The sequence below is a fragment of the Cylas formicarius genome, unplaced genomic scaffold (assembly GCF_029955315.1).
Source record: "Cylas formicarius isolate icCylForm1 unplaced genomic scaffold, icCylForm1.1 PGA_scaffold_7__23_contigs__length_41026272, whole genome shotgun sequence".
Classification (NCBI taxonomy): domain Eukaryota; kingdom Metazoa; phylum Arthropoda; class Insecta; order Coleoptera; family Brentidae; genus Cylas; species Cylas formicarius.
This window is the reverse complement of record NW_026844352.1, coordinates 29,444,611-29,460,008: the sequence shown is the minus strand read 5'-3', so window position 1 is coordinate 29,460,008 and position 15,398 is coordinate 29,444,611. Positions and strand designations below refer to the sequence as shown.

General features: G+C 33.5%; 1 protein-coding gene across 2 annotated transcripts in view; it reads left to right on the top strand.

The window, feature by feature from the left end:
- The window catches only part of LOC132705194 (uncharacterized), a 361,276-nt gene extending 346,112 nt beyond the window's left edge, over positions 1-15,164 (top strand). Inside the window, exons 5-8 of one of the 2 annotated variants that reach the window (XM_060675651.1) lie at positions 4,917-5,111; positions 12,256-12,383; positions 13,378-13,459; positions 14,421-14,931. In XM_060675651.1, the coding sequence (XP_060531634.1) occupies positions 4,917-5,111; positions 12,256-12,332 (272 nt within the window). In that variant the 3' untranslated portion in view covers positions 12,333-12,383; positions 13,378-13,459; positions 14,421-14,931. Of the gene's footprint in view, positions 1-4,916; positions 5,112-12,255; positions 12,384-13,377 lie in introns of both variants that reach the window. The other variant, XM_060675650.1, reaches the window with a different exon arrangement.
- The last annotated feature ends 234 nt before the right edge of the window (positions 15,165-15,398 follow it).

Here is a 15,398-nt window from a genome sequence, read left to right as displayed (position 1 = left end):
CGCCGCAGGTGGCTATGATATTCTCGTAGAGAAGGTGTGAACCTTTTGCGCATGCGTCACCCCCAAATAACTGAGTTGCCACATGAACGTAATTTTTCTGAAAGAATTAATTAATTTTCATAAGAATGTAAAATCAGTCTCTGAAATCCGAATATAAGTGGCAACGCTGAGCTAGGAATCGCTATTACCAGAGAGTTATGATTCTCTTCGTATCCTTTTCGAGTTTTTGTGAAAAAGTTGCTGTGTTTGTGGTCAAAAGCGTAAGGAAAAGAATGTGTCTATATACAGGTAAGTGTTGCCTTATGTACAAGTTAATTTAAAACATTTAAAAGTTGCTTCTATAGGACTTCCACTCAAAAACTTGTATAATTTGTGCTTTCAATACTTGCTCCTTTATGAAATTACAACAAGTGTGGCAAGTATGAGGGCCTAATAGGATCTTAGACAGACCCGAGTGATTTAAGAAACTGCGAGGTACCCTTAAATAGCTTCATAGGAAAGAAGTTTGGGTAATTAATATGTTTTAGTGTACAAGAATTTCAGGAAATATAAGAAAACAATTAAGCTGCAAGTTTTACTAGAACAATAACAATGAATACTTCTTGACAGTTACAAATCCTTGTAAACCTCACTGTGGGGAAGTTTTCGTGTGTCATCACGCTTTATAAAAAAAAAACTGCTCTTCGGTTGGTCAAAAATTACAGAGGGAGGTGAGTGAATACTGCAGCACGTACACACACAATTTGACACTGATTAAATAGAAATAGAGAAATAGTTGTATCAATGAATGCTGATTTTGTAAATCTGCTTGTTGGATTCGGAACAACTTGAGTAGGCAAAATATTATATGCACAACTTGGGGAGAAGAGATCTTGATTATTCTCCGACTATTTTCCCAACCCTTGCTTAGCTCGAGAGTAAGCTATGTCCTTGACTCGTAAATATCACCTATCTGCATTGTGTGAATAACTATTTAGTACAAGTTTTTGAAAAAGTTATGAGGCTGATCCATCTTCTCTATCCCATTTTTTTTGTAGATTTGCATATATGTCTGTTTCCTAGTTTTGATATATTATATATGTGATTATATCCATGTAGTGTCATCCAATTTACTTTTTATTTTTTAGTTTAGCAAAAGATGAAAAGAAGAGGAATAAGAAAACAATGGATAACATTCCTTGTCCAAAATGGAACTGCCAGGAAGTTTTAGAAGAACGTCCATATCACTCATTTAAGCTATAGGAGAGGTGGTAAACACTTGATAATGTAGGCAGTGCAGTGTCTTTTAGGTAGATATTGTGATCAGTTGTAAACCAGGTTACTTGTTTTCTGGTCATTCTGTTTGGCTTTATTTCCAACAAGTCAAAATAATAATTTATTTGCTAGAGCAGACACCAGCAGATCTTTAATCTTCAGTGGTAGTGAAAACAACATTACAAGTTATAGAGAAGCCTGGCACAGAATAACCACCTTTCATCAGTTTTGGTCAGTTTTTAAAAAGAACTTAAGGCAGAGTAACATATTGTCAACAAGTAAAGTAAATAGTAAATTTTATTTTGAATTTGCAGTTAATGAAATTTTTGCTTTAGTTATTCTACTAATAATTAACAATAATTTAATGTATTAAAAATGAACATTTTTTTTATTGCTTACATCTTCTTTTTTGCTATTTTTAAAGGTGGTGATCCTCTTAAATTAAGTAATATAAAAGTTCCTTGAAATGAGTAACACTGAAGCATCTTATGTCGGACGCCATTGTGCAAATAAAAAATAAATATTATTATGCTATTAAAAAATGCAGCATTTATTTGTATTTAATTTCTTATTGTGTTTATAAGCAACAATGTACTTTATTCGTTTCAATAAAAGCCTTATTAAATAATTCATGTATTTATTCATTTATACTTTCACATTGTGTTCATCCTCCAACTATATCTTCTGTGAACTTCGAAACGAGTTAATAAAACACTATATAAAATGCTATTATAATTACAACAATTTTCTTTTTAGAATGTTTCATGTGAGCTAACACTTTCAAAAAATTCCGAAAAGTAATTATGGTTATTTACATTTCAATCCAGACGGCAATAAGATATAGGTAAATTATTGTGTGAATTGATTGAGTGTATTTAAAGCCCGGCAGACACAATGCAATTTCTACATGTACTTTTTAGCATTTAACAATTGCTGTTAAATATTTTTCACGGGAATTTTTTGATAGTAAAATGTTTTTTAAATTTGGAGACAATAAACTACCCTCTTCAACGTTTGGTAATGTTAATTCTGTTGCATTTAGAGCTAATTGTTTATTGTTTTATACTAGTTTTTAAATTTTTTGGTTACATTTTTCAATGCCTACAGTTTTTTAACGAAATTGTGCATTGGTACTTTTCATAATAATACATTTTGGAGGCGAAACTTTCTGCAGTTACTAGACTTGCGATGAAAGAATGAGCGATCTGTCTATACGAGGTGCTTGTTGAACATTTTTTCCACTTAGATGTTTCCAGTGCGATATCTAGTACCTCAAAGTTATATTTTCACTTTTAGAGTCACATTTCGTCAATTCGACTTTATTTACATTTTGAATAAATCCAATAAGTTTAATAAAAAGAAATTATGCAAATAGCGCTTAAAGAACCAAAATACTTAGAGAATTATACTAAGGACGCCGACCCGTCTGCTGCAACTTTCGCTAATTTTTTTAACAACACTTTCTACACCTTAATTCCTTTTTTGCCTGAAAATTTAATTGGATTTCGACATATTTTGAGAAAATACTGGCGTAAAAATGGAGTATCCAAACATTGACGACCTGGCAGCGGCCATGTTGGTTGTTGGGAGCCGCAAGGCCTTATGGGTCGAACGTCTCGCGCATGCTCATATTTAACAGACCTTCTCAAAATTTTGTGACATAATTGCTGGACGAGTTTTTGTACAATTAGCATAGGCAGGGCCTCTATATCTCTAATAGATATATGGGTAAAGCCATTGACAAAAAATTTATTTTTACTTGAGTGACAACTCAGGGGTGGGCCAGGTGTATTTCTTTCTGATACATTTTTTGAGTGTTGAACATTTGTGGCATTGTTGAATAATCGTTTTTATTATGCGTTTGATAAAAGTTATTTTACGAAAATATAACAATCAGCAGAGGAGTGATTCAACAAGAAGCTTCAAAAGAAACCTGTCTACTTACAAAAACGTTGATATCATCCATAAGGGATATTATTAATAGTGGAGAATTAAGGGAACTCAATAAACGTAGATATTTTCAATCTTACCGTGTAGACAATATTGATCAGGACCTAATATTGTACTTTTTATAAAACTTTTGGATTCCTCCTGCGTCGGTTTTTGAGTCAAACTAGGTAACGTTCGACTCGACAAAAACCGACGCAGGAGAAATCCAGAAGTTTTATAAAAGGTATTAGAGTAGCCTGTGGAAGTTTCATTAAGAAAAAAAAGAAAACATATCGCTTTTATCAAAGCGAAGTTGTTCCTACCTTGAATACGCTGAAAAAGAAGCTGGAAGAAGATGAAACCAATATAAATATAGGCTTCGCCACCCTCCCTCCATAGAGTTGTTTGTAAAATGGGATTTAAGTGCCGTAAAATCTACAAGAAATTGAAAGATATAGATTAGACAACAGATACATAATTTACCTTGATGAAATATGGTTCGATACACACGACACTCAAAACTGTCAGACGAAAGCACCTTCAACTAAAGGAAAACTCATCATCATAATACACGCTTGGTCAGAAGACGGATTCTTCCCAAACTGCTTGCTGTTGTGTGCAAAGAATATTATGGATTTTATGAGGATACAAGTGCGGTAAACGGAATTTGACTCACTAGTTTATTTGACACAAGCGGAGCGCAGCGGAGCGGAATTTTTAATAAATGAGTGAGTTAAAAATTTTCCGAACGTGTTGCGTACTATATTTTTTCTACGACCGTTAGTTTTTGGGTACATTTTCGCAAAACACCACAAATACATTCACTGACATGACCGTCAGAATTGACAAACGTCAAAATTCAAAGCTTTGGAAATATCTCCAAAACATCCGATTGCTCCCAAACACGTGCGGTAAAATCCCGGAAAATAAAACTGACGCGGTAAAGTGGAGTAGAAACATGTAATTAATAACATACCAATTGAGAGCTGGAAAAATTCAGTACGACACATTATAAACATTGAGGACTCTTACATTTTTGTGCAAAACAACATAAATCCTATTATAATTAATCTCAATGACAAACAGAATTAGATTTAGACATTTAGAATAAAAACGGAACTATGTATAGCTATGAATTTATTGTATACATAGTGTAATTTAATAAGATAATTCCCACCTAAACAAACAAACAAAAATTATATTATTACCTAATGTTGGATCCTGTAATACCTACCGGACCCGAGTTTTATTGCCGTCGGCAGGTAACTCTCATAACTGCGGCCAAAAGCCAGTACGATGAAGAATGAGACAGACTATACATCAACGTGTCTCATCGAAAATAAATCAGCATGTCTGCGAATAAAGTTGCTTGACGTAGTCACACAATCATTGCAAACCAATACACTTTCAATTAAATAAACACACAGGATTGATCTGATAGCTGTCGGCGGTATTATGCGAATGCTGTGTATAAACTAGCTAATTGAATATCACGGTGATGTAGATACGTTTATCCGATAAACTCAACAATCATTTTTTTTGTTCAATTCTACATCGGGACTGCTTTTAACAAAATATTCGACAAAATTCACTAGTTCAATTAACGCATGTTTTTCTTTTTGTTTATAATAAATAGCCGGCGAAAACCAACTATTCGACTTTGAAATGGGAGTTTCGCGTTTATTTTTTATAAATAAAATTATCGATATTTGCATTTTTATATTAATCCCCAGGTCTGGAGTTTGTGGCACGACCGAAGCATTTCAAAAGGGGCAACATGAAGCTAAAGTGTTTGGCTACGATTGCGACGGTATATTTAGTGAGCAACGAAGAAAGCATAGAAGGAGAAAGACCGCAAAAGGGGATGGTTCTCGAAAGCAGAGGGACCGTGGCTCCTTCCAGCTCGAGGGCGGATCGAGTACATTCAGGTAAGAGACTCTACACTGTGTTTATTCGATAGAGGAAGTAACAAAACGTTTAAATTTATATTTTAGACGAGTTGAAAAAACATTATAAGGAAAGTGCGGGCACCTTTCTTTGCCGTAGCATAGAAATAAAACCAAGATATTTATTGTCAGATCTCATATGACTTACGTGTGTATACGTTACGCTTATGTGTTACGGGCGTTCGCTGAAATTCAACCCTCACTTATAATTCCTCGGAATTCCACTGGAATTCTTCGGAATACCTTTAAAATCCTATGATTTTCCATTCTTGTTTAAGTATTTAAACCCATTAATAATTATAATATACTATTAAGGAACAAAAATCAATGTATATATATATATATATATATATATATATATATATATATATATATATATATATATATATATATATATATATATATATATATATATATTCTCACGTATTGATTCACGGATGGAAAAATGTGATGACACTATATTCCGGGATATCATCCGTTCGCTCGTTGAACTCCGACTGGAATCCTGCAAATCCTGCATCCGACTAGAATCCTGCAGACGTTTCGCCAAAATCTCACTTGGCATCTTCAATGCTCGCGCTCCGAAAACACTTCGAACACTGCGAGGTTATCGGCGGTGCGAACGTTATTTATACTCTGCGCCGGAGATGGTAACGGTGCTGCTTGTGCGTGGGGGGAGGTGGCTCCGCCCCCTGAATTGTCGCGTTGTTAATTTCGCCCGATCGTAGTTGCGATGTCCCCGTTGGCTGCTGCGCATCGCTCTGCTGTTTGATTATCGTTCTCCACGTGTTGGATAAATGCAGAGCGTCGTCTCTCCTATTGAGGTCTCCGGACTTTTCTATTTCGATCTCCTCTCGTATAATCCTAGTCCTAAAATCAGGAATATTAGCTATTTGTTTGCAAGTGCCGAAATCAATTTTATGGCCTGTCTGATGTTGGTGCTGAAACAAAGCAGATGTTGTTTGTTTGTTTTTTGTGGCTAAACGATGTTGGCTGGCTGAAATCCTTCTGTTGGTCTGTCCCACATACGTCAGGCTGCACGATCCGCATGCTACACTGTATACTCCTTAGTTTTCCAGAGTAACTTTTTGTTTTGGGTTTCTTAGTATTGCTCCAATGGTATGGTCAGGTTTGTATGGGGTTGATATGTCGTGTTTCCGTAATATTCGGCCGATATATATATATTTTTTTTTTCACGTATGAATTCACGGATGGAAAAATGTGATGACACAATATTCCGGGATATCATCCGTTCGATTGTTGAACTCCGACTGGAATCCTGCAGACGTTTCGCCAAAATCTCACTTGGCATCTTCAATGCTCGCGCTCCGAAGTGTTCGAAGTGTCATTTCTAATCCCTAGCCTATTCATTCTCAATGAACTTTTATTGGTTCAGGCTATGTACCATAAGTATAATTAATAATAACTGATAATAAAAATGTGCGGTAGTAAATTGCCGCTCATTTTAGTGCCCCGTATATGCCCAAATCAAATTTTGAATAAAAGTTAGTAACATAGCATTGTTGCCGATGTTTTTTTGTTGATGAGTGCATTGAAAAGAAATAGTATTTGGAAAACGGTATGTTTATGGAAATAAATATAGTATACCTTTTTCATCTAGAAATCATCCCAATCTCCATTACAATCTTAAAATAAAAGTAATGGGCCTTGACGAATGAGAAAGATGGCATGAAATAGCGAGAATATAGAACAGCTAAAGCAATATTAAATTTATATTCACCTTCTCTAAACACCCCCAAATCCAAGTTTTAATGTCGACATTTTAAAAACTGCTTGAGTCATAGAGAACTAACAAAACTTTAACTGTCTCTATTTTACTAATGAGCGAAATTTTCCTAACGCGTGTAGTAACTGAATCGTTGCAATTTGTGTATGATTGAGAGTGGTGCAAGCTTGAAAGATCGATAATGCCGTTGGCCGTTGGCAATCGCTTTTTGGATTGTCTCTTCGATTATTTTTTTGTGACTTAATCGCAGTAGACAAGTTTTAGTGTTTGGACGTGCGCTAAAATGTTTAGGGGAATTGATTAAATATATCCAGACAAACAACATTAAACCAATCGAGGAATGAATCAAAACAGTAAGAATTTTAAGATTCTTTACGGACTTGCAACAAAAATTGTCCTCACTTATTTTTAATAATATAGGAAACTTTAACAGTCGTATTTAGGTATTTTAAGGAAAATATAAAAAAATATTACTACGAAAACCACAATCAGGAAACTGAATAGAAGGCTGACGTTTGAAAGTGACTTAGATATTTGAGTCACATGTGACCTGACCGTCAGACCTGGCAAATGTAAAAATGCTATGGGTAAAATCTACTGATGAAATCAAAGATTGGAATTCCACTGGAGTTCTTCGGATTTTCGTCGTAATTTCATTGGAGTTCCACGAAATTTCTGATAATTCCACTGGAATTCCACTGAAACTATTTCGTAGTGTACATTTCACTACTGTCGACTTTTGGAGTTAGTGCGACCGTGCTAATGGTTACGTAAACGCTTTTTTGACAATATGTTGCCACACTGGTCATGCATTTTAAACTGTTTTCATGGTCTCTAGTATTTAATCGAATCGTCATACCTAATATATTTTTTCGACTCTCTACTCTGAAATAGCCAAGTATCCAAAAACTGTCACTGAGACATCAGTCTCGATATCCATATTCGCGAGCCACTTCTGACCTTCCTAGTAGTTTAGGGAGCAATCGGTAGATTTTAGCCACACCACAAAAAGTATACTATGCAACACGTTGATAAAACTCTTCAGATTTATCAAGCACGAGCTCCGCGCGTACCAAATCAAACTCGTAGCCAAAATAGCGTTGTTGCATATAATACTATTTCACGATACCCAAGGCTCATCTCATAGGTCATCTCATCTTATCATCATCTCATGTCATCTGAAATATGTTGTTGACGACTTTTCGTTTTCCATTTTTAATTGTTTTCTTTAATGTTTTTTAAAAAGACCTTAATTTTTCTTCAATCATTTTCTCGTTTTTTTCCTTGTTTAGTGTCTTCTATGTAAAAATTATAAAAGTGTTGCAATTACGACCAAAAAGGTCAATCATCAATCAAAAACGCAATGTTGTTATATATAAGCTTTAACTACTTTTCGTGCCTGTATGATAATATTTTTAAAAAAAATTACTTAGAATTGCACAAAACAGATGGTCAAGTCACTGTCATAAACAAACAAACATCTAAGACTTGGAAAGGTCTATAAATAAGCAAAAAAATATTCAAATTACCTGCAACTTATATCCAAAGAAATTTTAAATAAGCGTCAGGATATGATACCTTTTTTTATGATAAAACAGGTTGCACTCGTCTGGTGGACCCTAGAGAATTTTTGTAAATTTATGGGAATACTTAAGTAACATACTTAGAATCTGCTCTGGATATTTTTAAAGAAATTTTCTCATACAGAAGGATAAATTTCAAAGGTGAATAAATAAATCAATTTTTTTAATACACCCATTTTGCATTTCATACTTGTGAAATGAATATGAAATAGTGACCCATCGCTATTTCATATTAGGTTCCATATTTTTAAATTTGAAATTGTATTCGTGGCTTGGATTATGTTTGCAAGCGGCGAATGCGAGTAGCGAGCTGTAAAAAGGATGTAAACAAATCTCCGGCGCAACAATTAGGCAATAGAAAATTTAGATAGAGATACACGTACCGTTGGAAATACGCCAAAAATAGTCATAAATAAATTTGCTGCATTGCAGTATACTCCTACTAAAAAATTTACGGCCTGCAAGGGTGATGAAATATTTTGGAGGAGTGGCGGGGCTAGAAACGGTATCAGGAGAGCGTAGCAGGACAATGTTCCTCGCAGGAAGATTAACAAATTTTGACATCGCGCTTTGCGCTGTGAGGCAAATCTGGTTATTCTAATGTATGATTTCTCTTTCCCGGGTTTGGTTCACGTCGTGAAAAGCACGTCGCTATTATCAACTCACTTTAATTGTTCATTTCATGATTTTAAAATATTTGTATGAAATCAGAAAAGTCATTGACCAAAATATGTGCATTATAGGAATAATTCTTCACTTCGTGATGTAACAAAACTATTTTCAAAATTATCTTGACTATCTTGCCATCAATGAAAGGCGAATAACAGAAGAATATTATTGTATTTATAGGATACCAAAGAAGCCATTGAAAAAAATATGTGCGAAACTGTATATGCAATAGAAATAGCACATCACAGCTAAAATGCCAAGATACGTGCGCGAAATTTCAAATTTGTGTAACATGAAAAGCAACGTTGACAATTTGGAATTTCTGAATATTTTTTCATAAAGAACAAAATTTATTTTCATGCTTAGGTTTTAATCAATTACTACCAAAAAAAAAACCCAATAATAACCGTGTTATCGGTTGCATAGTTCGTGTAACTAAAATGTTTTAAATATTGTACGGTGCGTTCAATTTATCTTGATAACATTTTAATGGACTGAAACTTTTTTGTTTTTAGAGATATTAAGGTAAACAAGAAAACAAAATGTATGATTAGTACCCAAATTTTTTTCCAAGTGACATATAAAACAAAACACTATCAATTTTTTGACATATAAGCTTATATCATATATTTTTTAATGGAACACCCTGTATATTATATATGTGATTAATAGTATATCCTATTCCGATTATAATGATGTAACACACTTTAATTTTAGTTCACTTGTTTTTGACAAATCGTCAAAAAGAGGAAATTTTTATATAATTTTAAAGCGTGCCCAGACTGACAAATAAAAATATGTTTATGATTGATATTCTAGTGAACAACGTCGATGGTTGAATTATTGTCCAAGTCATTATTCGTTAAAGGAGTGATATGCTTCAAGTATACTTTCTGAATAATAAAAATGCAACCGCAGACGCAAATGGAGATTTTATCCAGAACGCCGAGCTCCTTCAACACAGATATTTCTAAGGGTGGCTAAGGAATTTGCAGAAAACAGTATTAAATGCTAAAAAGGTATACCGTAATCATAATATTTTAAATGAAGAAAATAAGGCAACCATTCTATGAAGCTCATCCAGTTTCCTCTATTACTAGAATATATAGACATGTATCTCTAGGGTATCAATTCACTTAGTTTTGAAAGAATGTAAATATAATGCATTTAAATTTCGTAAAACTCAAAAACTAAGTGCGAAACAATGTCAAAGGAGGATGCAGTTTTGTTTGGATTTTTTAAATAGACATAATGAGAATAATAATTTTCTGAAAAACATTTTATGGACTTATGAAAGTTCGTTTACTACAAGAAAGGGTTGAAATAAACAAAATACGCGATATTGCTCTTTAAATAATCCTAGACAATTACAGGAAATAAAAACCCAAGGGGAACAATCAGTTAATGTCTGGTGTGGTGTCAAAAATGGGCATATTTTGGGTCCGATATCCATAGATCAAAAATAAACTGGAGATCGTTATTTGCAACTCTTGGAGCACCAAATAGAGAAATACATAGAAGATTTACCCGTAAATATATCAGCGCTGATTATATAGACGGTGCCTCTCCTCGCAATGTTGTGCAAGTTAAAAATTTTATTAACCTGAAATATCCCAGGGCTTGGATAGGGAATGGCGAAACTATGGATTGGCCAGCCAACAGCCCCGGCTTAACTTTAATGGATTCTTCATTTTGGAGACACATAAGAAATCACGTGCACAGAACTCCTTGTAATAACGTCGTGGAACTCCGGCAAATGATTTCAGAGGCAACAATCAGTGTATCTTGCCATATTTAGTGATTTTGTTCTACTTTAATTTGTAAATAATTATTCTTGAAATTATATAAAAATGTCCTATTTTTGCCATTTTGTCAAAAACTAGTGGACTAAAATATAAAGTGTGTTACATCATTGTAATCGGATTGAGATATTCTATTAAACACATATATAGTATACAGGGTGTTCCATTTAAAAAAATATGATATAGACTTATATGTCAGAAAATTTATAGTGTTTTGTTTTGTACCTCACTTGGCTTGGCTACTAATCCTAAATTTTGTTTTTTTGTTTACCTTAACATCTCTAAGAACAAAAAAGTTACACCCAATTAAAATGTTATCAAGATAAATTGAACGCATCGTACATGTTATATTTACAGAAAGACAAAATACTACTCATTAATATGATTATAGAAAGTACAGTGCTTTAATGTTCCGCGTAACTTTACTGTGACACGCGAGCAATCCTCAATTGTCACTTTTCAAACACAAGTCAATTAAATTATATATATATATATATATATATATATATATATATATATATATATATATATATATATATATATATATATATATATATATATATATATATATATATATATATATATGATGACACTATACTCCGGGATATCATCCGTTCGCTCGTTGAACTCCGACTGGAATCCTGCATCCGACTGGAATCCTGCAAATCCTGCATCCGACTGGAATCCTGCAGACGTTTCGCCAAAATCTCACTTGGCATCTTCAATGCTCGCGCTCCGAAAACACTTCGAACACTATATATATATATATATATATATATATATATATATATATATATATATATATATATATATATATATATATATATATATATATATATATATATATATATATATAATATAGGTATACGAAAAATATGTAGGAATATACATAGTAATCAAGGTTACTTTTTTGCATTGCAACATTTATCAGTTTTTTCGAAATGTTTTTGTATATGCTTTCATTATTTAATGCCCGTACAATTATCCTCATGGTGTTGGAAAATCCGGAACTTATTTGGCATGTCGTTTCTCACTCTGTCCCGTATACTGAGCGAGCTTTTTACTTTACTTTGCCTCGTTCCCGGTAAAATATTTCATCGACCTGCACAGTCGTAAATTTTTTAGTACCCCGTTTCCGGGTGCACTGTAGAAAATTTATTTATTCCATTTCGCAGGGTTTGACTTTGTCGATTACTTATTCAAAATACCGGGTGCAGTCGGTTCAATTTAAATAATCATTAATTTTTTCTTCCCGAGTAAATTGTATGAAACGAAAACAAAAACATCAACCTGTTCACTCAATTTCGGTTTTCTTTGTGTTTCAGGTGTTTCAAAAGCTTCTACGATCTCACTGACGGCGTTGCTAACGTTCTCATGGGTGTTCCTTAGTAGGATTTTTTAAAGGACCTCAGCCCTGTTGCAACATGTTCACATGGGATATATGTTAAGTGTGGTAAGCATGATCTTTTTCTTGAAATTAAACACAAGCATCGTGGAAGTAAAATCCGCGATATTTCCATATCTGTAAATATCGATTTTAAATCGTAGGTCGTCGAAATGAAATTCAGATAATTCAAAGCGTACTAATTCGGAATCCGATTTTTATTATGGCTACTTGGCTCTGACCTACTTCAACTAAACAAATTTGTAACGGCAGATTCCACAGTACCATATCCATTTATTCACTGAAGTTGTTATAAACTTCGAATTATAGCTATCTTCGCGAACCCTCTGGTATAACGAAACTGGCAATCAGATTTAATATCCTTCTTTAACCCGATCCAGATTCATCGAATCAAATCATAGAAAACATCCGGCTTGGTCGTTTGAAGACGTCTACTTCCGAACAGTAGCGAAGTTATCCGCTATTACATTTTAGGAAAGTTCGACACAAAGCCAGTCTTTCCAATTTTCAGTTTTCCGGATTTCCTTGCCATTATTCGTGGGTTTGTTTTTCCGAGTAATATCTATGGTGTCTGTAGCACTATGTTTGATTTTGTGAACCTAATAGTTATACTTTCTCGTACAACTCACACCTTGTGGGCGTTAAATTTTAGTTACTATTCGAGCAGAAAACATTTTAAAATTTGGTACAGCTAAGGCCATATTTTATTTGAAAACTAAAATATTTTTTAGAACATTATATTATTTACGTAGTGGTCAATTTTCTAAAAAATAATATCAATTTTTTCACTATATATTGAATCTGTAATAACGCTCAAAATATCAATAGCCTCTTGTACATAGGCGAAATGTTTGCCATATTTGAAACGTGGCGAGCCAAAAGTTTGTGTTATTTCTCAAAATCGCTCCATATATTATTTATTTATAGCTATCGATTGTTGGATTATAATGTATTTGTATTTAATGTATATAACGTGCAGAGGTCATATTTGTTTATGGGGAATAAAAGCGTCGGTAATGCAAACAGGTTATTTTTCTTGCAGATGATAATTAGTATAGAACGAGTCGTTAACAACCAACCATGAATCCATAAGGCATATTCAGTTCACCTACATTTCATATCGGGTGAGAATTTTTTCGCTATATAGCGGCGTACGTAACTGATGATTGGCGCAATTGAATAGTATCGAAGAATTTTGGGAGCCCACACAAATAATATTCAGGCAGAAATGCTCTGAGGGACATATTTTTGTTTTTTTTTCGAATGGTTTTGATAATTTGGTTAGTCCTTGGTGTCATTTCAAAATATTGATAATTTTTAAGTGACTTCTGTATTCTTGAATCGTTTTAAAAAGAATTTTTTCTGTTTTATTTAATAAGCATAATTTTTTGTTTTTAAGGCACTTTTTTTACAATACAAAATAATTCAATAAAAACAAAAATCCATAACTATGACAAAAAATTTTTTTTGGAACATTTCAGTAAAAATTGGGTGAGGAAATACTTGAAATTTTTTGCAAAAGAATTAAATTTTTAGGTGCAAGTGGGTGGTAGAGTACGGCTTTTAAAATAATATTGAAGTTATGAAAGTGTTGTTTGAGGCTTAATATAATAAAAGGGACTCCAGAACGGTTGAAAATATATTTTAAAGGAGCGCTTCTAGATTAAGAGGGTCACACCGTAAACACAATCCAATTTATGCCAAGGTGAAATTAAAACCGTTGAGGTCAAGCTAATGAAAATCGGATTTCTGTGTAACGAAGGTTTCAATGTGTCATGCATCTTTCACGAACAAATTTAGCCTACATTAAGCCGATTTAAACATTACTAATTTATTAGACATCCATTCGCCGTGGAATTTGAAATTGCCACAATATTAGGCATCCTCTGGATACTGGAGACGTATAAAACGCGCAACGTGTTTAAATATTTATGAAAACCACCTTCCTCATTTACGCACGTCGCTAAACTTTTTAATTGTCGCTGTGGTGTCTGTAATTCTCCAATCCATGGCAAGACGAACGCATGAGCTGAAGACCGAAATCCGCTTGTAGCAAAATAATAATTCCTTCCGATATTTTTCCAGTAAATGCACGTCTTCGGCTTGCTGCGTCCTTAGGAATAGGCCTATATATATATATTATTTTTTGTATTCTGTGTAAATAAAAGGCTTCTTCTACTATAAGATACAATCATTCTTTTAGATTTAATAGATGGGTATAATTTGTCGTGTTGCATTTTGCTTTTTCATCGATGTCCTTTATAACGGTGAATATGTCAATTCCAATAAGTAATCAGAGTAATGGAGAAAATAACTAATTTTGCAGTAATTCGTTACGCGTTGTATTGTTTTTGTTAATTTTTCATATCAATAACATAACTATATCACCACATCATATCAATAATTTTTCATTTTCCCATTTTTACAATTACAGTGGGGTGAAAAATCGCTAATTTCCGGCCTAGAAATGGAATTACGGCCTATTTTTAGTTCGTTAACAATCTATCAGCGCCTTGAACCTAGTCTGAATCAAATATTACTGTCACCAAGTATTTCATGCCGCTAACTAGATTTATTTAATTTAATTAAATGTGTTGTTAAGAAAAATATTAGCCAACCAATAGGAATACAGGCAGTGAAACACACTCAGCGAGTCTTATAGATTAACCAATGATTTTGCGAAATAAATTATTTAATTCATGTTCGCTGAACGAGAATATGGGTAACAAATTTAAAACATTTTTGCTAATATTATATAACTTGGCATGAATAATTAATTTTACACGGTGTCCCAAGATAAGTCCTAAATATTTTGGGGTTAGAGGTCAATTAATTTTACACGGTGTCCCAAGATAAGTCCTAAATATTTTGGGGTTAGAGGTCAAAATAAAAATGGTTCATAGAGACAAGCCACAAAAAATCCTTACTAGCGGCTAGAGTATTTTAAAAATGGAATTCTGAGATAATTTTTCACATTCAAGGCGTAAAAATGTCGGTTGCTTAAATACGTTGAAATGCCAGAAAAACACGCCTATTGGTTTACGACTAAAGATAATCGGCGCG